This window comes from Hypomesus nipponensis, chromosome 11 (assembly GCF_054491055.1).
Source record: "Hypomesus nipponensis isolate SF chromosome 11, ASM5449105v1, whole genome shotgun sequence".
Lineage (NCBI taxonomy): Eukaryota > Metazoa > Chordata > Actinopteri > Osmeriformes > Osmeridae > Hypomesus > Hypomesus nipponensis.
This window is the reverse complement of record NC_140371.1, coordinates 4,090,001-4,117,279: the sequence shown is the minus strand read 5'-3', so window position 1 is coordinate 4,117,279 and position 27,279 is coordinate 4,090,001. Positions and strand designations below refer to the sequence as shown.

The 27,279-nt window shown below is 44.1% G+C and overlaps 2 protein-coding genes and 3 pseudogenes across 5 annotated transcripts in view; 1 reads left to right on the top strand and 4 right to left on the bottom strand.

The window, feature by feature from the left end:
* Positions 1–1,400: 1,400 nt before the first annotated feature.
* LOC146267765 (uncharacterized) overlaps positions 1,401–27,279 on the top strand; it is a 26,242-nt gene continuing 363 nt past the window's right edge. Inside the window, exons 1-15 of one of the 4 annotated variants that reach the window (XM_084667131.1) lie at positions 10,947–11,246; positions 11,678–12,159; positions 14,898–15,055; positions 15,171–15,271; positions 22,748–22,883; positions 23,050–23,256; positions 23,756–23,903; positions 24,298–24,417; positions 24,512–24,723; positions 25,333–25,480; positions 25,608–25,727; positions 25,822–26,033; positions 26,646–26,793; positions 26,921–27,043; positions 27,153–27,279. The exon at positions 27,153–27,279 is cut by the window's right edge and continues 363 nt beyond it. In XM_084667131.1, the coding sequence (XP_084523257.1) occupies positions 14,948–15,055; positions 15,171–15,271; positions 22,748–22,883; positions 23,050–23,256; positions 23,756–23,903; positions 24,298–24,417; positions 24,512–24,723; positions 25,333–25,480; positions 25,608–25,727; positions 25,822–26,033; positions 26,646–26,793; positions 26,921–27,043; positions 27,153–27,279 (1,910 nt within the window). In that variant the 5' untranslated portion in view covers positions 10,947–11,246; positions 11,678–12,159; positions 14,898–14,947. Of the gene's footprint in view, positions 1,637–10,946; positions 11,247–11,677; positions 12,160–14,897; positions 15,056–15,170; positions 15,272–22,747; positions 22,884–23,049; positions 23,257–23,755; positions 23,904–24,297; positions 24,418–24,511; positions 24,724–25,332; positions 25,481–25,607; positions 25,728–25,821; positions 26,034–26,645; positions 26,794–26,920; positions 27,044–27,152 lie in introns of those variants that run through there. The other 3 variants (XM_084667132.1, XM_084667130.1, XM_084667133.1) reach the window with 3 other exon arrangements.
* Positions 5,232–6,176, bottom strand: LOC146267769 (uncharacterized; annotated as a pseudogene).
* Positions 6,198–7,096, bottom strand: LOC146267768 (uncharacterized). Its single transcript, XM_084709366.1, has one exon. The coding sequence runs from the start codon at positions 7,094–7,096 to the stop codon at positions 6,272–6,274; it is 825 nt and encodes a 274-aa protein (XP_084565492.1). The 3' UTR covers positions 6,198–6,271.
* Positions 15,279–20,679, bottom strand: LOC146267767 (uncharacterized; annotated as a pseudogene).
* On the bottom strand, positions 20,399–22,771 carry LOC146267766 (uncharacterized; annotated as a pseudogene).

Genomic DNA, 27,279 nt, shown 5'->3' with positions numbered 1-27,279 from the left:
TGGCAAATAAGAGTATGGGACGTTGCACCACAGTGTTTCCTCAGTGTGACTTGTCTGTTTATTTTGCATTGCGACCCGCCACAACAACATTTCTGCAGCAATGGTATCAGAAATAGGGCTGTACAAAATTTTAGGACATCTATGTGATTGTTAGAGTGCATGTCGCAGAATAGCACGGATATGCGCTCTACACCGCAGTTGAGATTAAGTGTGTGCGTCTTTGAGAAGTCATATACCTAACTTCAGTTCTTTAAAGCCTATTATTGTATTAGTCTATAGTTGTTGCTTATTTAAAATAAGATAACCGGTGATTTTCGTTGTTTGTATTATTCCCATGCACTATGCGACCAAAACATTTACGGGTGCGACAAAACATTTTTCATAGGTCACATTGGTGTACCTAACATCCTCGCATCCGCTGGTTCCCCACGAACAAAGCGTTTGTTTTCCTTTGACGCAACTCACACGCAGGGTTAGATCATATTGGAGACAGAGACGGGGCAGGTCTTTGCCTCTGATTTCCTGTAGGCTAACACTGCTCTGTGCTGTGTAATTGATTGAAATTAGACCTGAGCACCAGAAAACCAGTTATGACCTGGGCATTGTACTGCCACAACTGGCCCACGGGCTGTCCCAATCCGGCTCGCATAAGGTAAATTAAAATAACTAGAGAGGGTACAATTTCTGGGGAAATTGTAGGGTGTGCTTGCTTGCGTTGGTTGCACATGGGGTCCGTTTTTTTGACATTTTTACAACTGATATTTATGTAGGCTATATTTTATATCAAAAAGGCATAGCCTACTTATTATTTATAAAGATTACATAAATTTAAAAGCACAATTTTTTTCACTCATTTACAACTCAAAACACTAAAAGTGAAGAGTAGAATTAAATAGTTGTCTTCTCATATCCCCTGCAAGAGGGAACAGCCTCATAGTTGAATCAAAACAAATACATTTGACAGACCAGTATAAAACTGGACCTAATCTCTATGACTTAAACGTAATTTAAGTTTTTCCCTTCTCATGATATTTTCAGGCATTTAGCCTACTCATATTGCATTCATTCAATAATAAAGAACCCCCTTTAAAGCTTATTTTAACAACGGTGTTACCGGGCATATAGCTATCTCAGATGGGATTGCGATTCAAATAGTACCATCTGCTAATTGAAAATCATGCCCCCATAAACGTAAATAAGCTTGACGTTTATTTAGGGGAAAATCCCTCATTCATAAAAATCTCAGTGGTAGCAATCATTGTCAGCAACAACGCAAAATAGCCCTGTGTGGAGAAGCTGCCCCCAAAAATTGTACTACTACAGTACAGTACTAGACTGTGTTTGTCTCGGTAGCGATTGCATTGGTTGAATTTGATTTAACGTTTCGTTGTATGGTTTAGGCTGAAATGAATCATTTTCAAGAACAGATTAACAAGTTTAGACTGTGGCAATGGAGTCTAGGTTAGAAGTCACTAGTCAGATAGTTTCACCTATTGAAAGACTTTTGATTTAAGTAAGGGTAGTCCCGATTATGTGACTTCCTGTAAACAGCTGTGCATGTACTGTAGAGATGTTTTTGTTAGCTACTAGACTAGGCTACAGCGTTGCAGTGACCTACACTGGTTTGAAACCACAGGTAATGATAATTTCACCCACGAATCGTTTACTTTTAATTTCATGATAAATCCTACAACAAAAATTTATTTGTGAGTAATGTTTATGTTAACAATTGATAACAGATGCATCATAGACTGCTGTAGTATGTGTTGCCCGGGCAACAGAGCCTAATGTCATGATGCGAATTCTTCAGAGAAATAGTAGACTACTTTTTCAGAAAGTAGATGTACTTCCTTAATAATATCAGCTTAAATTGTACATTACACATCACAATTGTGTGTCATATCACAAAGTAAAATGAGCAAATAGTTATCACCCAGCCCTCTTTGCTTGTGGCATTTCAGCAGCTGCCTTGCAGTAAAGCAGTTAGCCTAGCTATCTCCCAGAAGTTAACAAACTGCTAAACTAATGTTCTGCTAGAGACAGTCACGCCAGTTTTGTGAGAAGCATTTTGTTAGAAGCATCAGTGACTGTGGCTAGCAAGTTAGCCACCGTTAGATTCACTTTTGTCTCAAAAACGTAATAAAACCCAAACATAAGTAAGTGAGAGGTAGTGCTCTTGCCGTAGCCAGGCACACCCAAATATGTGTTGCGCGGTAGCAAATATGTAGTCTTGAAAGTCTACAGCGATCAGGCGATTTACAAATGCGACAGGAGACCTAGCTGTTGGTTAGCCATCAAAAATGAAAAACGAAAGGTTGAGAATGTAGAGTTTTTAACAAGACATGGACTTATATTATATGTTAACTGAGGTCAAAGTCAAAGCTGTGTTCTTAGTTTTTGGAGAACAGGTCGCTGTTGAAGGATTACAATTTGATTTGGGGACTAAAGAAAAAAACTAACATAACTTAATAAGAACTCGACAGATTCAGTGGGCGCGGACTGCTGATGCAGTGTTGCCAACTCCTCAGTGATGAAAGTAGCTGTAGGCTGTCCTAAAAGTTGCTGAATGACATAATCGCCTAATTTGCACAATTGTCACGGCGGCTGTATGGGACACAGAATTAGCCTTGTTGGGAGAGACAACTAAATTAATTTTCTTCTTTTGATTGTTGAGGTTGTTTTGGCATTGACAAAGGACATCAACTCTCTAAATAACTGAATTACTTTGATGCTTTGTCTATACCCACATTAGGCTACACAAATGATTTATTTGTGTGATAGTGAAGAAACGTTTACATTTATTTATATAGGCCTACGGTTTTTATTTTGCGCTATATGTATATATACGTGTGTGTTTATATATATATATATATATATATATATATATTGTGCACACCCCATTCATTGGGTGTGCACAATGTCGGCACACATTAGCAACAACGCATAGATACAACGTTCTAGTAAGACAGCGATATCAGCTTTCCTTCTGCATTAGTACCATAGCTTAAAGTCTAGGAAAGTTGAGGCTATTTTTCGCAAGGCACCTATAAACCTAGCTAAAAGTCTTGGAAAGTTTAGGATATTTTTCGCTAGGTTCCTACGAACATGTCTTAATTTGCCAGACAAGTGGGTTCCCCTTCGTTCTTTTGGTGAGCAGTTTCACAAGCCCTTCTTACCCGGCGTCATGGAGCCTAGCAGCTAAATACTTATTTAGCACTAGCGTTGCTACTGTATCCCTGCCTGTGTTTGAGCTGTTGCGCTGTTATACTCGGCGAGTATCGTGTTTTGGTGTCGGAGGACTGATCAAAAAGTGCATCATACATTTGTCATGTAGCTAAGACTTGCATGTACAGTACGTAATGTCACATTAAATAATGTATTTAAACTCAAGCTTATGGTGTGTTGCAGGGGCGATTCTAGGATCAGACCTTTAGGGATGCTCAGCCCCCAATGAGAATGTGACATAAATACAGTGCCTTGCAAAAGTGTTATACGTAAACCCCCTTGCTAATATAAATCCCTAATTTCACTGGATAACAATTAATACATTTATGTATTATTATGAAAAATATTGAATGAAAAAACTAAGAGAAGAGGCCCCGGGGAAGACCCAGGACACGCTGGAGGGACTATGTCACTCGGCTGGCCTGGGAACGCCTCGGGGTCCCCCAGGAAGAGGTGGTGGAAGTGGCCGGGGAGAGGGAAGCCTGGGCCTCCCTGCTTAGGTCGTTGCCCCCGCGACCCGATCCCCGGACAAGCGGCAGATGACGACGACGAAAAAACTAAGGATGTCCCTTTCTTCATGAACTAGCAGCATCAAATGATAATAAACAATATATTTAAGAAAATATTTAAAAAATATTAGGAGTGCTTGAGCACTCCTAAAAAGGATCTAAAATTGCCACTGAATTGTACCCTCTCCAGTTACATTAATAAATGCATTGCAGGTCGATATGAGGTGTGCCCCTTAATGTTCTGCTTGCGCTCCTAAAATTTGCAGTCAGGGGCTACTGTGCTCCTAGTAAAAAAAGTTAGTCTGGAGCCCTGCTCTGCGGGAATATGTTATCGCTTTGGATAAGAGCGTCTGCTAAATGACTGAATGTTATCGTTTCACCGAAGCAATACCAGCCTAAAGTAACCTATACCACCTCAACGCGAAGCATGCGTTGGTCGGCGAGGGGAGTTCAATTAGAATGCGCCATACCACCCTCTCTGAACAGCATAGGGCCCTCACTAAGTCTGCCTGTGACAAGGTGACTAGCACAGTTGCCAAATGTATTGCAAAAAGCTGTAGACCGATTGATATTGTTGAGGACGAGGGGTTCACCAAAGTTTTGCGAGTGGCAACGGGTGACTCGAACATCAAGGTACCGCAAAATCAAAGATGCACACTAATGATTTGAAAAATTTGGAAAATCAGTAATATGTAATTAATCATGATTAATCCATAGAAACCTGTGATTAATTTGAAAAAAAAATTGTATCATTTCACAGCCCTAATATATATATAATGTAGGCCTACGGTATTTATTTTGCGCTGTAAGCCAGGCAGGACCAACGATAGTTAATGGAGGTAACTCCAGTTCTATGAGTGGAGCGGAGCCCCATAGGGGAGCTCTGCTCCTATTGGTTTACCCGCTGCCTAGTGCAGCTAATGACTGAAGATTAAAATGTATACACACCTGTCCCTCACACAGGTGCCCTATATAAGGGGGTGACAGCCGTCACTCATCCTCCCAAAAGTACTAAATACAGCCGGGTTGAATAAGTCGAGCTGGGCCTGTAGCCCTATGGGGCTCCGCTCCACTCATAGAACTGGAGTTACCTCCATTAACTATCGTTCTATTTCGTGGAGCTCCGCCCCATAGGGGAGCTCTGCTCCTATTGGTTTAGGCGGAGCGAGCGAGGCCAAATATACCCCCAGTGAGAGCAGATCTAAAAAGACACATAATCTCACAAGGCACCGAGGACAGACCTGCTGATGTAATAATACACAGGGTCTGTCCTCCCAGTCAGGCCGCTACTGTAACACAGAGAGCCGTCCGGGGTAAGAAAACAAGGGAAGTTTACTTAAAAACTCTTTTCTCTCTCGCCTGCCCAACCGCTAAGCTGGAATGGCAACAGAATACATACAGTAAAGACCTCTCACTGAGAATGTCTGCCTGTCTCACATATGGCGATATAATCAACAAACAACTTGCATCTAGGGTCCACAAAAACCTAGGAAGTTGTCATCTCGCTACACCTGATCCACCAGCCATGCCGAGTACAGAATGCGCAAAAGATGAAGAGGAAACGTCCAACAGATAATATCGCACAAATGGTGAAGGCGACGACCAAGACGCTGCTTCACAAATCTCCTCCACTCCTACACCCCTGAGGATGGCGGCTGATGCTGCCACTCCTCGGGTGGAATGAGCCCGAATGCCAGGTGGCACGGGACATCTCATAGACTCGTACGCGAGACCAATAGCCTCGCAGAGCCAGTGAGAAAGTCTCTGTTTGGAGAGTGGCAAGCCAGCTCTCGATCCACTGTATCAGATCAGTAACTGGGGAGAAGATCTGATATTCGCAGTGCATTCCAGATAGCGCGACAGAGCACGCACTGGACACAGCCTATGTAAACGTCTTTCCTCCTCTCCGCTGTGTGGAGGTGGGAAAAAGGCTCTCAGTTTGCAGCTCTGTGCCCTGAACGCTCGGCTAATCACCTTGGGGATAAAGGCCGGATTAGGGCGCAACACTGCTTTTTTTCGATCACCCGAAATGATCAAACAATCCGCGTGTGTTGACAACGCGCACAAGTCGCTCACTCGCTTAGCCGTAGTCAAAGCGAAGAGCAGACTCGTTTTGAGAGAAAGCAGACGTAATGACACATTGTCCAGGGGCTCGAAAGGTGGCCCACACAGAGCGTCTAACACCAGAGATAAATCCCATGTAGGTGCTGACACTCTCGGAGGTGGCCTGAGCCTACACACCCCAGCCAGAAAACGCTTGACTAGCGGGTGGCTGAACAATGTTGTCTTGGCGAACCCTTCGTGACATGCCGAAATGGCAGCCGCGTAATCACTCAAAGTGCTCGCGGCTAAGCCTTCGTCAAACAACGATTGTAAGAAACACAAGAACCTTTCGACCGGACATGAGACCGGGTCAAGGTTCTGTTTTCCACACCATAGCATGAAGGCTCGCCAGCGCGACGCGTACCCTCTAGCAGTAGATTGTGCGCGCGCGCTCTGAATGGTCTGAATGACAGCATCAGACAGACCTCTGCGCTCTAAGAGTTCCCTCTCAGTAGCCAAGCCATAAGTGGGCCTCCGATCACTGGAGGGCTCTTCACCAGGCCTCCGGCCTGAGAGAGCGCATCCATCTGGCGAGGTATGGGCCAAGGCCCGCCTTCCAGCATCCCCATCAGTTCCTGGAACCACGGGGCTCCAAGGCGATCGGGGGATATCAGAATGACCGACAGCCCGTCCGACCTCACCCGAGCCAGCAAGGGAAGGATGGAGGCTTGAGGTGGAAATGCGTACAGTAGACCTCTCGGCCAGGAACGGTGCGCGAACGCATCGACTCCCAGAGGAGGTCTGTTCTGTGTGCGCAGCGAGAACCATTGAGGACACTGTGTGTTGGCTCGTGATGCAAACAGATCCACCTGTGCTCGGCCGAAATGTGCCCAGATCAGAGAAACGATGGACGGTTTCAACCTCCACTCGTCCTCTCTCGGGCCGCCCCTTGACATCAGGTCCGCTCCCTCGTTGAGCAGACCTGGAATGTGCTGAGCTCTCAGGGAGCGTAGGTGTGTGAAAGCCCAAGTCCACACTTCCTCCGCCAAGCGATGAAGTGATGGAGAGCGCACCCCTCCCTGTCTGTTGATGTAAGCCACCGTCGCTCTGTTGTCGGATCTGACGAGAACGTCTTGATCCTTCAACACCAGCGCAAAATGGCACAGAGTCAGTCGAACCGCTTCGAGCTCCAGGAGGTTGATGTGACGTGTCTCTGACGGTTCCCACCTTCCTCCTATCGAGCCCGCCTGACATACTCCACTCCACCCGATCAAGGCCGCGTCCGTAAAGACCGGGTAGAGAGATGTCACTCTGCCCATGTTGACTCCGCGTGTCTTCTCTCCAATGGTTCAGATCGGCTTTGACTGATCTCGGTATCACTAGCAGTCTGCGGCGGTGTCGCACCGGATCAAACCGCAGCTGAGCAAACCATCTCTGCAGCTTGCGCATGTACAACAGGCCTAATGGCACTACTACATGCGCCGCTGCCATCAACCCCAACAGGGACATCACCGACAGTGCGGTGATTGAGCTACTGAAATAGCATCTCTCCGTGGTGCCGACAGTCTGGCTCTCATCCCAACAGTGTCCAAATGGATACCTAGGTAGATAAACTGTTGAGCGGGCCATAGAGCACTCTTCTCCCAGTTGACCTGACCTTGACCCCAGTTGGCTGAGCTGAGTCACCAGTGAGGTTGCATCCTGGATAGCTCTGTCCGGAGACCGAGCCAGAACTAACAGGTCGTCGTGGTACGCCAGAATGCGTATACCCCTCCGCCGTAACGGTTCTAGAGCTGCTTCCACGCACTTGGAGAAAGTTCGAGGAGCCAGCGCGTACCCAAACGGCAGGCGCGTGTACTCGTACTTCTTCCCCTTGAAGGCAAAACGCAGAAATCTTCTGTGCTTCAGTTTGATAGGCACATGGAAATACGCGTCCTTCAGATCTATCCTGATCCCAAAGTCGTTCCGTTGTACACAAGTCAGCAAACGCTTTATCATCAGCATGCGAAAGGGCCGTTTGGCCACACTCTCGTTGAGCACCCTCAGGTATAGAATCGGTCTCATCCCCCGTTTTTCTTGGGAACCAAAAAATAAGGGGAATAGAGACCCGAGTTCTCCTAATCTCTGGGGACCGGTATCACCGTCCCTTTGGTCAGCAACCCGATATCTCCTTCCGCAGTGCGAGTGCTTTCAGCGGGCAGGACAAGCGTGTCTCCCTCACTCCTCTGAAAGGAGGAGGAGTCTGCATGAACTGGATGCCATAACCCTCTCTCAGTATCCTGTCTAGCCAGCTTGGCAGTGAGCATGACTCTCGCCACTCTGCATAACGCAGAGAGAGCGTGCGTGCGTTCAGCTGCGGAGCCGCAGACAGGAAACGGCCGTACTCTCGTCTGACCCCAGCCGCCGCTGTGCACCAAATCGGCGACACAGCCCAAGGTGGGGTCAACTCGAAAGGGCTCGAGCAGCGTCTCAAGGCCAAAAGAGGTCTGAGTGCTGTCCTCATTATGAGCCTCGAGAGGACTCACAGCGCGACCATAAATCTGTGCACACTGTTGCAGCGGTGGCTCATGTAACGTGATAACAGAGTCACACGCTGTGTTGTGGTGCATGGGGGCGTCTAGCGGTCTGGCCACATGCTTGTTAGCTGGGCCAGACTCCGCTACGCTCATGGAGCAAGACGGTCCGGTGCCGCAAGCTGTGTAAAACTCACGCACCGAGACCAACTCAGCCGACGATCCCACACCAGCGAGAGTGCTCAACTCTGTACCGGTCGGGATCCCAAGAGGCACTGACTGGAATACTTGTCTTTCTTTAAAAAAGTATTGTTGAGGTCCAAGCCTCTCTTTACAATGCTTTATTCCATTGAAAACATTTGGGGGAATCGAAGTTTCGATCCCCGCCGTCAGTCATGCCTTTCTCTTCCTTGAGCCGCCACGCCAGGCAGGGGCAGATGGTCGGGCGAAACCCGTCCTCTCTGCTGGAGCCGCAGTGTGTGGCAAGGTGCCGAGGGAGGATGCGGCACCTGAGACACAGCCGCGACTCTGGTCGCCGCAGCTGGTCGTCGATCGCGTCGTTTCTTACCCTGCGACGTCCCTGCTGAGGCTAGGGAAGAAGAGGGGGCGGGAGACTTCCGCTAAGGGCATGTGCCTTAACAGGTGTTTCCTTTCTGCCTCCAGACGGGAGAAACGCTCGGAGGCCGAGGCAACTGCAGGGCCGAAGAGCCCATCCCTGGACACAGGGGCATTTAGGAGAGCGGTCTTGTCCATGTCCCTCATGGCTGTCAAAGACTGCCATGAAGATCGCCGCTCCCTGTGCGAGGAACACGGCAGCCGCCGTCATCCTCGCCACCAGAGATGCCTCCATGGCAGACAGACCCTCTGTCTTACCCGTGGACAATTTTGCGACCGCTGCCATGAGCAGAGTGGCGTTGCTTGACGCAGCTGCCGCCTGAGCTACCCACACGTAGACCTTATCGCCCAGAGAGGCCAAAAGCCTGTCACGTGGGCTTGGCAGGTTTGCCTTCTTGCTGGTCGACCACGCGCTCGCCCCCGGAACCAGGTACGCCACCAGCGATGGTTCCAGAGGAGGGGGGCCGGTCTTTACTGCCTCCCGCATTACGTCTACAAGGGAAAAAGGCAGAAGCGCCTTCACAGGTGCGTTGGCTGCCAACGGCGCGTCCCACGAGCCCTCCACATAATTAGCCAATTTTGGCATTGCGGGGCAGGCTGGACGAGTTGGCTTGGACCTCTTGGCGTAGGGCCCGACATCTCATGGGTCGTCCTGCTCCACAGGAGGGGAGACCGGCATGGGAACACCCATAATGCTTGCCGCATGGGCAATTAGAACGGGAAAGTCAGCGCTTCTGGACAGAGGCGAGGAGGCAGGAGGGGCGGGAGCCAGCTCCTCGTCCTCCTCCGAGCTCGACACGCCCCCTGTTCCTTCAGAGATAGAGAGGGGGGCCGAGCACAAGGCGTTCTGTAGGAACTCCTCCACAGGAGGGTCCCGGCCCAGAAGCACCTCGCTAGCCACCTTGAGACGGCCTAGGTCCTCCGACTCTGAACTCTCCTCATCAGAGAGCAGGGCCGAGACCACATCTGCGAGGGGCTCTTCCACCTGAAAGTACTCGTGACGCTTAAGTCTCTCCGTTTTAGAGAGACTGGCGCACTCCGCACAGTCAGGAGGCTTCACCAGGCCGTCTCTGGCGTGCTGAGGTCCCAGGCGCCCCCCTTCGGCTTCCAGATGACGGCAACCGCACCTAGCTCTTAAGAGCTTAGCGCGGCGGAGGTGGCATGGAATAACTCATTGCTCTTTCAATCTTCAATCAAATTCAAACAACCCGTGCTGAATTTTTTGGGAGGATGATTGACGGCTGTCACCCCCTTATATAGGGCACCTGGGTGAGTGACAGGTGTGTATACATTTTGACCTTCAGTCATTAGCTGCACTAGGCAGCGGGTAAACCAATAGGAGCAGAGCTCCCCTATGGGGTGGAGCTCCACGAAATAGAACTGTGGCTTAGCGCATGCGTGATTCATTTGCAGTCTGGATACGGAGTGCTGCTGCGGAGTGATTTGGAGGAGCTCACGGCAGCACCCGTCGTTCGTTGAGGACAGCTACTGCAAAGCGATCCGTGCTTTCACATCAGAGACTCCAAAACACCAGAAAGTCTCCAACAACACCGGAAAAAGTCGCTAGATTTGTCGCTAGTTGCTTTTGACAATAAAAGTTGCCATGAGAGTTTGGAAAGTTGCCACATTTAGCGAGAAAGTCGCTAGGTAGCAGGGCTGCCAACTCTCATGCATTTGCCGTGAGACACGCATTTAAGTTCACACGCCACGCTCCCGAAATTTCACGCTGAAGTGTCAACCCGGTCAGTCATATGACCGTGAGATTAGTTTATCCTGATCTAGTCGATCTACCTGTAAAGCCTAGCCTGACGTTGTCATACTCATAATTCTAGTCAGAATATGAGTCTGAAAATTCTCCGTTGGGCTTTGAGTACGGAGCGTGTTTCAACCAAACTCGTAAAACAAATGCCTCTACGCTCAATTGGATAGACCTACAACCAATCAGAGCAACGTATTATGTTATTTGTTGAAAACGAATTCAACCCAAGGGCTCTTTCGTGACGTTGATTACGTTACTGTTGATCATCTGTCCATCCTCGTTTAAAGGCCGCCCTGGCAATGTCATTGGTCCGTCCCGATTCTGGGTTTTCTGTAGTTGTCCCCAATACGAGACCCTCAAGACCCAACTTCCAGAACAAATTTTTTAGTGGGCGGGAGAAGTTGGGTTTGGCAGCCAGGCTATGTAAAGCCACTTGTGATAGAAAAGTTTTGTTTACGCCTTCAGCATGAGGGGGTTGAAGGGGGGGGGGTCTGTCTGTGGAATTTGCAATCCTCACATTTGCAATGCTACTTCGTAAGCCATCCACCAGGCGCATTTTCCACCGCATTTTCCCAGCTTCAGGTATGTATGCTTATTGTTTTTAGTATGTATTGAATATATTTATTGAGTATATGCTTGAGTATTTATGGTCTTAAACTTAAAGAAGGTTTGCTTATTCGTTTTGTGTGAGTTTTTATATTAAAGGCATTTTGAGAGCTTTGTGAACATGGACAATGACTCAATGATCTCTGTAGGAAGCATAAGGTGTAAAGTTAGCATAATGCACTAAACGCTAGTAGATGATTTCCTCCTGGACCACCCATTGATCTAAAATGGTAGAATATATATATTGTTATATACACTATAGTGTTATGTTAAGGCAGGAACACCTCTGTGTCTTCAGTCAGACGTCAAACTTTTGCCCCCAAATAAACGTGTGCTTCAGAAAAAGACATGCTGTAATTGATACATTAGTGTAGATGTATTAAACATGATCATTTACATTCCTGAAGGTTTCAAGTATGCCCCACAATAAGGCCAGGCAAGGAGAAAAGAGGAGTAAAGACATTTAGTTTTTTTACTGAAGGGTCAGCCACAGCAAAGAAGAGCAACAGACAGGACAGACTGAACCACAGACAGAACGGCAACAGATGGATTTGCTTGTTGCCGATTCTGATTCAGATCAAAGACAGACAAAACGACAGTCAGAAAAACCACCAACAGCAGCAGCCCGAGCAGAGGTCAAAGATTAGATCCTTGTGTGGACCTCAAAATGGCCATCCATTACTAAAGGTCGCCTCAGCACACATTACTGGTGTTCTGTAAGTCGTGTGGAAAATGCATGTTATCACCAGGGTGTCAGATATTGTGCGACATTTTAAGACCAAGGGCCTCCAGGAAAAAAAACGGACCATTGAATCCACCACTACAATTGACAGATTTTCAATGTCTGGAGGCTCCCTCTATTGGGAGGATGTCAGACCAAGAGGCTAAGGTATGCTTTGTGTCATGGTCCTGTCAAGGTTCAAGAGTTTTGTGTAATGTACTGTACTAATTTCCCGTCTTGTTTAGGTTTTGTATTTCTAAGTTCTGTTTCACAGTCTGGTTTTCTTAGTTTTGTTCGTTGCACAAAATATTATATATAAAAAAAAAATAATAATAAAAAAAAAAAACAATGGGTAAAACAGGTGCAGGAGGAGGGAAGAAGGGTGAACCACTTATACGAGGCCCTCCTCCAAACTAAACAAAATGTATAATAATACATAGGTGCTAAAGCAAACTAAAACATAGAAAATGAATACAATGAGCATAATCAAGTAATTAAGTAAATCGAATGGTTTGGATTACCAATAATAAAAAAGTAAAGTATTACATAGAAATAAAAATGCAATACAGATAACTAAAACTTTGAGTCCACAATAAATAATAAAGTAATACATAGTTAATGAAAATGATGTGGAAAGGGTCATCAATAATTAATGGTATGGTTTATAAATGATTGAGTGACAACAACAACGGGGTTGTATTTTTTAACAGGTATGTTTTAAGATCATATTTGAAGGTCAGAAAAGAGGAAGTGTAAGAGTAGTTGTAAGAGTAGAGAAGATGAACCCCTGACTGTCGGGACGTTTGAGAAGATGAACCCCTGACTGTCCGGATGTTTATGAATGATAAAGTTGTCCACCGCTTCCTGGGGATGTGTACTACTAGCGGAACAACATGTGGGACAGCAGACATCATCTTCGGCAAGATAAATGCCTCCTTAGCAGAAAAGGCTATGCCATGGCAAAACTGTGTTGGTATCTCTGTGGACAATGCGGCTGTGAACATAGGTTCAAAGAATTCCATCGCCTCCAGAATGTTAACTCCAGTATTTACATTCATGGTTGCCCATGTCATATAATCCACAACACCGCTAAAAGAGCTGGGATAGGACTTTTGGACGTGAGTGTAGACCTAATTGTACTTAACATACATTTTTATTTTGATCTACTGATTACATGCATTAAATGAATCTTTATTGTCCAAATTTTATCTGGAGGACTTTGTAATTGATGTCAGCTACTGGTTCAAGGGTAGCACAAACCGAAAGAGGTACTCAGGGTGGCGGCGAGTCCTTAAAAAGTCTTAAATCACTTTTCCTAAAAATAAGGCCCAAAAAAGTATTAAATTGTCTTAAATTCCGATTGGATGGGTCTTAATTTTTTTTGAGTCATGGCACAGCGAAAATGCAGGCAATCTGTTCTGTCAGTTTGATTTTTTTTTTTTTTTGCGCTGCGTTGTCTATGGTTAGGTCAGAGCGTAGCCTACAGCGCAGATTTTGATGGCGTAAAGCATCGGCAATACAGCAATGGTTGACAGCCACTCAACTTAGAAACTTGGGGAAATTTAAGTTCAATTACGAATGGTTTGAAAAGAACGAGTATTCTTGTTTAAGGTTGGTGCCTGGAAATACTTATGAAATGAACTGCGTGTCGGGAAAATGTCAAACTCGGGACAATGGGGATCAGAGCGATGGAATGGCACATGCAGAGCAAAAACACAGAGACTACGAAGGGCATGCCAGAAGCCTGCAAGTGCTAGTTTCTTCTCCAACATTTCCATCGCTAGCAACGATGTCAACGCTACAACGGCGGATGTTACAGTGGGTGGCAACTGCATAGTAGAGGTGCGCAAAACCACTTTCGGCCAATCATGTTTTTCAGTGATAGGGACCAATTTATGGCATAATTTACCAACTGAAATAAAAACACAAACCAAACTGAAAACATTCAATAGAAAGATGAAACCCTGGCTGAAAGAAAACCGAACATGTAGCCACTAAGTCGGGTCCATAAAAGCAGGAGCACACAGTGCGTCTCTGTTATCCTTGTTGTAATGTATTGTGTGTTACGCGATGTGCTGTTGTGTGTAATGTGGTCATGAATCTGTGAAATACTAATATATTGCATCTGCTGCATGATTGTCTAACTCACACTATGCAGTAAATTGTAATTAGGTCTGACCAGGGACTGGGGTTGCAAATTCTCCTATTGGCTAAAAACCTTTTATGTAACACATCTACAACATTATCTATGTATGTAACAATGTGCGCTGCATTGTCCCTGGCTAATAAACAAACATATAAATAAAAATTACAATAGGTAATCCAGAGCCAACAATGCCATCTGAGCAATTACACACATTTAGTCAATGTTCTTAAACTCAACCGATTATTGTCATTTTACTACTGTTCATTTTGAACAGGCATCAGTGTGTTTATTTGGAAAGATGACTGTGTATTTCCACTTTTGATTTGTATTTCCATTGTAAGTTTGGTCTTAAATTTCATTTAGAAGTGGTATTAAAAGGTCTTAAAAAGTCTTAAATGTAACTTGTTTATACCTGTAGACACCCTGGGGTACTTGACAGGTATGCACTTTTGACAATACCAATTATAATATTGAAATGTTTTAAATAAATATGATTTATAATTAAATGTTTGTGACAGAATTTTGTGAGCTCCATGGAGCAGAGTATATGGTGATCCTCCTGCATGTCTCCGTTGGTTAAGCCTTGAACGCTGTGTAACCCGGTTTCTGAGGCTATATGAACCTCTGGTCAGCTACTTTAAATCCGCTAGTATGATCCCTCATACTATTTTTATTATGCAGCTACCACAAATACCACAAAATTGTTAACTGTACACTTGTGATATTGACAACCTTGTTTTTTAATTTGTTTTTATACAAGATGATAATCAGGCGAGGTTCAGGAGACTTCAAAAGGCATTCTCAGACCCCATGATGGAGGTGTACCTACTGTTCTTCCAGGCCACCATGCCAGTATTCATCTCATTCAACCTCCTGCTCCAGAGAGAACAGTCCTCAATCTCATTGTTACATAATGAGGTACAATGGGAGGGAGGGATATGCTTCTGCTGTTGTGTTTTTAGGGTTTTGCTGCTTCTGGGTGCTTATGCAAGTTTCACCCACTGTTTTACACTTGTAAATGTCTGTGTTGTAGATGATGAACTTCATTTGCAAGCTGTGCGCCAAGTTCATGGTGCCTACTGCAGAAGGACAAACAGACCTTACTTTTAAAAGAAAAGGCAAACCATTTGCCAGGTATGATCATTAAGTATTTTTATTTTTAATACTTCTAATTTTACAAGTGTGAGATCAGACTACAGGGGAACCCCATATCATGCTTTGCCTTACACCTAGCCTTATACCGTGCCGATACCAGTAAAATAACACGGTTCTCGATGCCAATTTTGATACCATGGTAAAAAAAAAAGGATTTTCTAAGATTCCATGTACTTGAACCATTAACTTATTTCAAAAAATATTTGGGAAAAAAGCAAAATGTCATAAGACATACAAAACATGTGCAACAGAGCATAGCACAACATAATACAGTGCAATTAAGCCATTCAGCTAACAAGATGAACATGAGTTTACCTTCTAACCAAGGTAGGCTATACTGCCCTGCAAAAGCTAACCGCAGTAACTACGCAAACAGTGAAACTGAGAAAAATGACTTAAAAGTTATTTGACTATCCAGCCAGATGTGTTGTAGGTACATTAGTGGTAGTGCACTGATTGAACATATATGAATGAAGTTATATTTATTAATTAAAAAACATGGCCACAGATTTGACCCATGACCTCAAAAATGCAGATACTTCACTCTGCCTTTTCATTTCCGTATGAAGGTAGTGCGTTAACTACAAAGTTGTTTTCCAGTTTTCTTTGTATTTTCAGGAAACAAAGTATTTAGACTATTTTTATATTTTGTAAATGTATAACATTATTTTGTTAACTGCCAAAGTTGTTCATTTTCATCATTGTCTTAAATATTTTACACAATTCATGCAAAAGTACACTGAATTAACAAAACTTTTTTATTATGTTACAATATATAAAAATGTTTCATTCCAGTTCTTATAGATAACACAAATGTGCTTTATTTAAATTTAAGGCAGTTTAAAAGCAGACTATTTCATTAAATGTTCATTCAGTTTCTTTTAAAAGAAAATAGTTACATTAACAACGAGAGATTGGTATTTGAAATAACTTACACATTTGAGAACTCACATTAAATTATTACAGAGTAAAAAAAACTAAGAATCTAATTATTTCACATTTATTTAAATTGAAGTATAAAAGTTTCTGAAAATCATATGCTTATTGATAAAAACAAGACCAGACTCCAAAACAAGATTTCTCCAAAACACTTGGCGGTTTGGGGGCATCAGTGGGCAGAGATTGGTGATAATGTCTCCTTTTTTTTGCTTCTCAACCCCTTTCTCTCCAGGTCTTAATCTTCCAGGGAAGTCAAGGGTTGCCTTCTTCATGAGAAAGTCCACTTGTGTAAACTCCTCCTGATCGTAGGAGAGTTTCACCCACATCTCTCTCGAACCCCTTCGGAACTGGATTACTGCAATCTCTGATAGATATGGTGCCTTTTTCAGTTTTGCTACTGAGTGACCTGCTCGCCATGCCAGTATGTCTCCACTTCCCAACTCTACCACATCCACTTTACCTGAGTTGGAGGAAGCAACAACATTTTTAAAGTCCTCAAAATCCAGGACAACACCTCCAGGCCGCCTCTTCATTTCTTGCTCCACCCCATGGTGGAAGCTGTCGGCACTCATTAATGTGTGCCCTGGTTCAAAGTACTTCAGGGTCACATCATTTATTGCAATGGTTTTGTCATTGACAATTGAGACCAGGGTCGTCAACAGGCACCAATTTTTATTCTGCCCTGTGCAGTTGTCCACCCAGAAGATGATGTGAGGGACATCCCGCTCCCTCTTCAGTGCACTGACGTAGGCAGATGCCACCTCCTTGGCCTTCCTCCCAGTGATCCCCTCATGCCAGATTACAGAGATGCTTTTTGTTTCTTTGTTCCGGACTTGTTTCCAACCGTGGCAAAGGTCTCATGGAAGATGGAGATCCGCTTAGTGAAAACAGCTCCTGGCATGCGAGGCAGCATGATTACCTTTTGAAGGTCCACACTTCTTATTGAGAGGTCGTCAGTCTGCTCTTTTGCTGCATCAGCTTTGTAGTGGTGCCTTCCTCTCCCCGCTCTTAGCTTGTGGTCCTCCCACTTCTTGCAGATAGGGCAGTCTTCATCTGGATTATTATCTCCCAGGTTGGCAGTGGCTTGGTGTTCGGCCTTTGTGTGGACGTCGTGCAGCAGGCAGAGCTCACACTGCTCCTCTCCCAACTTGGTGAAGCTGATGTTTTTTAGCTTCACCTCCTTTCTGTAGGTCTCATACGAGCATTTGATGTTGTTCTTTTCTTTGAAGTGAGTGTACATCAGCTTGACAGTGATGTCACTTGGGAGGTACCTGCGCATGGGGGCGTGCTCTCGTCGGTAATTGCTAATTGTGGGATTAAAGGATTCAATATGTTCATGGATTGGGGCCATATTAAATGTATTTGTGGGTGTTTGCTTGCTTCTGCGTTCTTGGGGGGGTGTCAGGCTTGAGGGGGTGCTGTTGCCAATTACAGTCTGTATAAGTCTGTCATTTTTGGGGTGGTAGCCAATTGTTGTCAGATAAAATGTTTGCACACATCTTGTGCCTGGCCAAGGTTATCAATGAATTGGTATGACAATGACTTCTTACGTCTGCTGGGACCAGCCGATGTTTGCCTCTTGGTTTCTCGTTGTGAAACTGTGTGAATTTATTTGTTCATTTATCTTGTCATGTATTTATAGTTGTTGTATATATATTGATTTTGTAGTGAGCTCCCTCATAACATTTAAAAAGTGTTTCATAATTGGACATTGGATTGTGATTCTATCTGCTCCCAGAAGGCTGTACAATTTCTATGCGTGTGAGCGTAAGCGAGATCGGGCTCATCATCAACTCGGGTGGTAATGCAAGTGCACTGTCTCGCCAGATGTGCGTAAAGTGTTTGGGTTTTATTATGGTTGGATTAGTGCATGATGCACAGAGGAAGAGGTCCCAATCAAGAATACGTAAATGCCATTTGGATTATCGTGGAGATAAGAGTGCAGGAGAGTTCCCAGTGTCACTTAACGCTAGCTGCAGCGCTGAGTTGAACGCTACGTTACTATTCGTTAGCTAACTGCTCGTGACACAAATATCGGATTTATTTTATGATGATGAAGGAAACGAACATGACATTTGAATGATCGTGAAATTACAAAGGATCCTTCTGGGAGCAGGTACAATTTGATTGACTGAGTTTTCCAGTCAATCATTTGTTGTAATGTGTGAGGGATAGCTCAAGCTAGCTAGCCTAAATGCGCTAGTCATCAGCTGACTGACTGGCAATATTGAGTCAAGTTAACAGTAACTAGCTTAGCACTGGTATTTTTAACTGAAGGTTTGGCGCAGTTATTACGCAGTTAGTTTCGTAAGTCAATAGCATAAAAATACTTACTAAAATATTTTCTTTTAAGTGCAAGTTCCACCATTCTTTTTCCTCTTGATGTCATTTCATTCAGTTGAGAGTGGTGTTAAAGAGCGCAAAATAAGGATTAGTAGAATTATATGAAGACCGCATGAAGTGCATCCAATGTAGTGCCATACAGATACAGAGCGCAGTAACTACATTTACTGAAGTTTGCTTCGGTTTTAATTGCGTCCGATGTATGGGGAAACAGATACAGAGAGAAGTAACTAGACTTACTGCGGTTTGCCTTGGTTTTAAGTGTGATTTTGTAGTTACTGCAATTCTTTATACCCCTTTTCTCGAAAACTGAGCAAGATTGAACTCTTAAACCTTGTCACAAGGTAAAACAGATATTGAGAAGTTCAATTTAACTTAAAACTCAATTTTGACAAAAATGAAGTTACTGCGGTTAGCCTTTGAACGGCAGTATAGGCCGATGCCTATATTTAGATATTATTAAGACACCTTTGTCTTTCAAAGACTTGAAAGACTAAAGTCAAATGATTAAAAAACAATAAATAAAAATACTAGGAGCAACAGACGAAGTTCCCGCCATCACAGAGTTTGCTTCCAAGAACTGCATGACGTAAAGCAAGGTATGTGTTCTGCATCCCCCTGGAACGCCTGCTACAGCACTAGCTAGCCTGTGTCTCTAGACAGACATCACAAGTAGATTGAAGATCCACAGTTCCGCTGTACATGAGTTTGGCTGTAGGACATTATTTTTTCAGTTTTCTTTGTATATGTTTTTCTTATTTTATATTATAGCGTATTTTAACCAGGAATACCTTGATGTATCTTTGGGTTAAATATTTTGCCATATTTTCGGATTTGCGTTTGTTCCACGCTACAGTAAGGACAGTGAGCATGTCCGTTCCTGCTAGTAATAAACAACAAATTACAGTATATGAGCAGTATTGTCATTATGAACTGTAAATTATAAGTATTCAATAATAATAAATCTTACCTGCTTTGGACATATACTTTGTGCAAATTGCAGCCCTGGACAAAAAGAAGTTAACCTGCTCTACTTCCTCCCTAAGACCACTGCAACTGCACAGTACACAAATCTGGACAATAAAATTGCATGTGCACAACTGAATATCAAAAAGAAGGCACATCTAATTTTAGATTTGTATTACCTCACATGTCCAGTCATGTGCTGTGGCATGCATTATGGACAGCAGTGGGCGCATGTTCAGCAGGGGCCTCAGCTCTGGACACTCAACAACCACTTTCTTCAAGTATGGCCAGTACTTGCCGCAACATCAGAACAGAAGAAAGTCACATTTTGCCGAGAGAGGGTGCTTTGCAGGTACAGGGGGTAGGCAAATATTTCCCCTCTGAACATATTGAGGGCCTTAAGAAGTAATCCATGTCGACACACTGCTATCTCAAGGCCCTCTTCGTTGATCTTTGAGTTTGACTTCTGGGCTGAATCCTTGGTAGCTTCCCATTTTGAGGAGCCACAAACCCCTTTACCTGGTGCCTAGAAGATGTGAAATTTAAAAGTTCATCAAGTCAGAAAATGACAACATGGAAAATTGGAGAGTCAGTCAGTATAATCATCTGACAGTTAGGGGGGATTACATGTTTTGTCTTTTCATGGACATGTCCCACGAAGGAGGATACATGCTCATCTTCCGCAATGAACATGCCATCAAAATAACCTTTTCTAGCCTAAGTTTAATAGAGAAAAAAGGCATGTCATTCAAAAATATAGCAAATGTAGAGTAAACAACAAAAATAAACCAACTATATAAATAACAATCAGTGCATACCCTGGAGCATTAGAAAATTGGTACAGCTTCCGATTACCATCCACTGAGATGGCATGCATGGATGGACAGCAAGCTGGACATTTAAAGGGCTGGACCCCACACAAACACTCAACCTCGTGCTGGGCAAAGGTCCACTCCAGGAAAGCTTTTTGGACTGTGTCTCCACATATTTTACCACTCTGTTAAAAGAAAAACAAAAAGTAAACCACTTGAAATAAATAATTACAGTCGCAGTTCAACATTAAATAGATTAATTTATAAATCAGTTTATAAACTGATAACAATATATACATTGTAAGTTAAATGTGGTCCAAGGTACATCAAATCAAGTATATTTGTTGACAAAGGGTGTATGCTTTTTGAAGACAATAGGAGGGTTAAGACTGCAGTTTAGGATAGGTTTCCATGAAGAATTGGAATAACAACAAACCCAACCTCCAAAGGTAACCTGACACTTATTCACATTGGCATCTAACTTGAAGCACATCAGATTGGATGTCACATCTGACACAAAACAAATTCCCAAATCCGTGGAGTCAATGGGATAGTCCCAAAATGTTGCAATGTGTCCATATTCTTTGCAGACTATGTATTCCTTACCCTCAAAGGCAATTATATTCTCAACCAAGAGTACTTTATTGTTCATCTTGATGCATCTGTCTCTCTCTGATGAGTTGATGATAAAATCATCTATTGCCAGTTCTTTAAACTGCGAGACAGTTCCTGTAAAGCCTTGTGGAACAGGTCCATCTGAGTGTAGCCTTTTATATATTTTTACTTTTTTACTCTTTTTTACTTTTTATACTTGTTGAATCAAGTTCGGAAATTCTGCGTATAACTTGCTGCAGTGGTGAGCTAGGTTTTCTAACCATTCTTTTGATTTGTTTTAAGTAGTTTTCAAAAGGAAATCCTGATATTAAATCTAAGTGGCAATGCACCTTCACGCCATCACTGAGATGAGTCAAACCATGTATGTTGTAAACTAAAAAACCCTGACCATAGAGTTCCCCAAAATTCTTAACAAATGATTTAAGTATCGTGTTTGCAAAGTAATTTAACAACAAAATATGCTGTACTAGCCAAAATGTATATACTTACAGACAACAGCATAACATTTTGATAAACCTCAATAGTCAGCACATCCCTCAAAACTACTGGACCAGTGTAAAGTAAGAACTGCCGAAGTTCTGTTGCCTTCCATCATAACATCTCATTTAAGGCTCTAGCAAATTCTGACGGTATGTAACTTCTGAGAGCAAGCAATTTTCCTGATATTAAAGATACCTGTCTGGATGAAATGCCGTAAAGCAACTTGCCACTAGTGCCCATCCACAAATTAAGCAGACGACGCACCACACCTAAGCAAACTAAGTGCATATAGTCATGAGGAAATCCACTGGCCATTGGAACAGAAGTTTCAGAAAATGGGGATTGTCGTGTGTGGCGATCTTCATCCTCTGCATTTAAAAAAGATACATCACTCCTTGCTCTAGCATTAGATTCTGGGAATGTCATGCGATTATTCATGTAAGTGCCTGACTGTACACATGTATCACACCCACTGTAAACATCGTGTGACATAACATACGAACAAAAGTAATTGACCATGCGCGATTCACACACTGTTATTTTGTAACCTAATGATATAATTTTAACATCATCCCTTAGCCGACATATTAGACATTGGGATGATATTATTCTGTTGATACACTAGGCCAAGAGTGCATGTATTTCTTTTTGATACTGAGACTGCAGTTGGCCAATCATCAAAAGGACTGTTTGGGAAGGAAAATCACTGATTTATTTTGCGTACACCAGAGAACGATCCGCGTCCTTCGGGGTGCGCGTACCTGTGGTATTGTAGCATTGAAAAAGTAGACTCAGCAATCAAGACACGTGAACAGCTTCAGTTCTCTCTTTACTTTTCTCTTCTTCTGCATACAGCATTTTACTAAACGTATCAGCATTGTAGTACCCCGTCTGGTGGTTATGCCAAGTCATTGCACAACACAACAGTACCCCCACTTTTACCATAGGGAACTTCCCTGCAAAGAAGCATCAGGCGTGACATCATAATCAGAAGTTGACATAGCAACGGACACATCTTGGCATTCCAAAGCATTATGATGTCACGCCAGACACTTTTTGGCAGCCGATATTAGCTAAGACTGACACAAACAGAAACTCAGTACAGAGATAAGGTAAGGTCTTAATGCGTACCAGTAATATTAGTGTCATTGCACAGTTAAGAACTGTCAGAAATATGGGAGTTACATCATGTGTGAGAACTTTTGGTGTGCTTTAGTTGGAAGAGAAGCCTTAAGTAGGCTACCTGTGTGCCTTACCAGTTGCCAAATACTAGTAGGTAAACACCGTCTTGTGTTCACAGAAGTGTTCACAATTTTCCATCTGCAAAATTGAGAAAACTGAACTTGAGAACTTCCTCAAGCAGCAGTGGGCCACAGTTTCAGAAAATGAAGCTTAACCCTAACTTTAAACAGGATGGTCCTTACATGGAAACAAAGGTGAGTTTCTCTTTATTCAGTAGAATACAGACAGCTGACTGGCTTTTATTTCAAAAATGGTGTGAGAGGAAATACTGCTCTGTGAATTGCACCTCATTTGTGGCAAGTAAATGTCATTTTAAATGGATCACTGCTCATAGCATGAAGCCTTTTCTCTCTTCTCTAGGAGTACGGTGCCTCCCTCAGAAGAGATCCCTCCACTCTGACTGAAGGGGGGAGAGGGGTGTACATGGGCCACCACCCGGCCGAGGGCAGGGGTCCCTGGGCTGAGGAGGGTGGACCTCCCTATAGAGAGAGCAGGACCACCAGACTGGGAAGGCTGGAGCCTGTTGAGCGGAGGGCACCAACATACCAGGAGGAACTAGAACAGCAGGTGAGCCCCCCTCCCTTCTATGATTTGGGATACTGTACAGAAATACACACAATACTGTAAATAGTATTGATTCTGCTCATAGATTAGTGATTGGTATTGAAGGTGCAAACTCACCAAAACATGGAATGAACAATGATACAAGTAATTTTCTTGATCAACTTTGAATTGAGATTCTCTGTTTTACCTTGGTCTATGTTTGAAACAAGTAGAGCAATGATGGTGGGCATGTAATGTTTTGACGTGAATGGTACAAAGAATGGAGGAGTGAATGTTTTGGTCAGATCTATTATAAAAGTTGTAGATTTATATTGATTTTTAACATCATTTGTAAGTTAGTTTGATTCATCCCATTTAGACCGTCTCACCCAGTGAAAGTCAGTCTTATGTTCATGATGATGTCACAATCTATGCTGAGTCTATCCTCAACTCTCTGGTACATGTGGTTCCAGGGGAGTCAGTATTCCTCACCATGTTCCTTCAAAATCTTGAATCCCTCCAGATCCAGGAGAAGCAGGAACGCCGGAGGCTGGAAAAGGCAGAGAGGGACCGGGCTGAGGCCAAGCTGGAGGCTGAAATGAAGAACTACAACCCATGGGGCCGGGGAGGGTGCGGCGCACCCCTCAGAGACACCCGAGGGGACCTCATAAGTACGTTGTAGCATGTTTCGCTTACCTTCATTGTTGGCTCACCTTTCAGGATTGCATAAGTGGATCTGTGTTAAATCGATGAGAGATACAGGCGCATCCCCATATACACACATATGCACACATATACACACACACACACACACATGTATATATATATATATATATATATATATATATACGTGCTCATCTGATCTGTGAAGCCCTCCGTGACATTGTTTGTAAGAAGGGCTATACATATGAAAAACATGATTTGATATGGTAGAGGGCACTTTGTACTTTGTAGAGGGCCACATTTTAAACAGTTTTGAAGTTAGGGGTAAAAATGTTTGCTGGTCTGCTGATTTTTACTTTTGAATCTTGTATTTAAAACACTTCTTATGATTTGCCTGTCTAGCTGACCTGAAGCAGATGCACAGGCAGAATGAGGACGCTTGGCTGAACCCTCAGAGAAAAGCCAATGTCACCAGGCCCAGCCTGAGAGAGGACAGACTGCCTCCTATCAACACAGTCTCAGGTAGACAGTCACTGCACCAGCTGGCACATTGCAGATAACACATACATTAACGTGCATGGAATACACATGGTTGTAATATATTTCATCTTTGCAGGTTCTGATCATGTCCAGACCAGTGACATTTCCAGGAGTTTGTTTGCTAACCAGCAGACAGGGGCGCACTGGGGGCACCACCTGGCCGAGGGCAGGGGTCCCTGGGCTGAGGAGGGTGGACCTCCCTATAGAGAGAGCAGGACCACCAGACTGGGAAGGGTGGAGCCTGATGAGAGGAGGGCGCCAACATACCAGGAGGAACTGGAACAGCAGGTGACCTCTTCCCCCCCACCTCTATCAGTTGGAATACAGAACCAAAATACACCAAATGCAATTAGTTCTGCTCATAGATGATGTTTCGAGATTGAAAGGACAATTTCACCATCATGTGGACTGAACTGTAGAACATGGAATGTTCTTCATCAACTTTGAGATGTCGTGGTTGAAATTGAGATGTGGGGACTGAAATTCCAAGGTGGACCTTGTGATGGTGGCATGTAAGGTTTTGACAGAGAGGGTAGAGAAAAGGGAGTAGGTAGCCTTTTGGTCAGATGAAACAGAGCAGTTGTACATCAAAGTAGATTTGTGTGTTTTTTATACGTTACTTTAATTCACAAAGGGCATCCTTCCCATTTAGAGCCTTTAGCGACTCGGTTTCAAAATGAAATAAGCATTATGCTTTTATAACCTGATAAAGGTAAATACAGGACCATCTTTATTCACAAAGGATGAATTATTCTAGCTGTGCAAGTTGAAAGTCTCATGTTCATGATGATGTCATTGTGTACGCTGACTGAGTCTATGCTCAAACCTCTGGTACATGTAGTTCCAGGGGAGTCAGCATTCCTCACCAAATTCCTTCATAACCTTGAATCCCTGCAGATCCAGGAGAAGCAGGAGCGCCGGAGGCTGGAGAAGACAGAGAGGGACCGGGCTGAGGCCAAGCTGGAGGCCGAAATAAAAAACTATGACCCATGGGGCCGGGGAGGGTGCGGCGCACCCCTCAGAGACAATCAAGGGGACCTCATTAGTACGTTGTAGTATGTTTCACCTACCATCATTGTTGGCTCACCTTTCAGGATTGCATAAGTTGATTGGAGTTCAAGTGATGGCAGATATTTCAGTGCAAACTGTCTGACTGTACTTTGCCTGTCTAGCTGACCTGAAGCAGATGCACAGGCAGAATGAGGCAGCTTGGCTGAACCCTCAGAGAAAAGCCAATGTTACCAGGCCCAACCTGAGAGAGGACAGACTGCCTCCCATCAACACAGTCTCAGGTAGACAGTCACTGCACCAGCTGGCACATTGCAGATAACACATACATTAACGTGCATGGAATACACATGGTTGTAATATATTTCATCTTTGCAGGTTCTGATCATGTCCGGACCAGTGACATTTCCAGCAGTTTGTTTGCTAACCAGCAGATAGGGGCGCACTGGGGGCACCACCTGGCCGAGGGCAGGGGTCCCTGGGCTGAGGAGGGTGGACCTCCCTATAGAGAGAGCAGGACCACCAGACTGGGAAGGGTGGAGCCTGATGAGAGGAGGGCGCCAACATACCAGGAGGAACTGGAACAGCAGGTGACCTCTTCCCCCCCACCTCTATCAGTTGGAATACAGTACCAAAATACACCAAATGCAATTAGTTCTGCTCATAGATGATGTTTCGAGATTGAAAGAACAATTTCACCATCATGTGGACTGAACTGTAGAACATGGAATGTTCTTCATCAACTTTGAGATGTTGTGGTTGAAATTGAGATGTGGGGACTGAAATTCCAAGGTGGACCTTGTGATGGTGGGCATGTCAGGTTTTGACAGAGAGGGTAGAGAAAAGGGAGCAGGTAGCCTTTTGGTCAGATGAAACAGAGCAGTTGTACATCAAAGTAGATTTGTGTATTTTTTTTATATGTAACTTTAATTCACAAAGGGGATCCTTCCCATTAAGAGCCTTTAGCGACTCTGTTTCATAATGAAATAATCATTATGCTTTTATAACCTGATAAAGGTAAATACAAGACCATCTTTATTCACAAAGGATGAATTATTCTAGCTGTGCAAGTTGAAAGTCTCATGTTCATGATGATGTCATTGTGTACGCTGACTGAGTCTATGCTCAAACCTCTGGTACATGTAGTTCCAGGGGAGTCAGTATTCCTCACCAAATTCCTTCATAACCTTGAATCCCTGCAGATCCAGGAGAAGCAGGAGCGCCGGAGGCTGGAGAAGGCAGAGAGGGACCGGGCTGAGGCCAAGCTGGAGGCCGAAATCAAAAACTATGACCCATGGGGCCGGGGAGGGTGCGGCGCACCCCTCAGAGACAATCAAGGGGACCTCATTAGTACGTTGTAGCATGTTTCACCTACCATCATTGTTGGCTCACCTTTCAGGATTGCATAAGTTGATTGGAGTTCAATTGATGGCAGATATTTCAGTGCAAACTGTCTGACTGTACTTTGCCTGTGTAGCTGACCTGAAGCAGATGCACAGGCAGAATGAGGAAGCTTGGCTGAACCCCGAGACCTCTCAGAAAAAAGCCCCCAGACCCATCCTGAGAGAGGACAGACTGCCTCCCATCAACACAGTCTCTGGTAGACAGTCACTGCGCCAGCTGGCACACTGCAGACATCACACCATTTCACGCAAATGTAATACACACGTACACACAATGCATATGACTGTTCTACTTTATCTTTGCAGGTTTTGCCCCTGTCCAGACGTCCATGTATGGCAGAGGAAATGTGTTTCCGAACCAGCCAACGCTTCATCAACTCACTGAGCTGGATAAGTATAAGCTTGCCCTAAAACAACAGGTACAGTGTGGTAT

What these genes read in the sequence shown, in the direction of transcription:
- LOC146267768 (XM_084709366.1), bottom strand. Translation starts at nt 7,096, where the DNA reads ATGGGCAGAGTGACATCTCTCTACCCGGTCTTTACGGACGCGGCCTTG.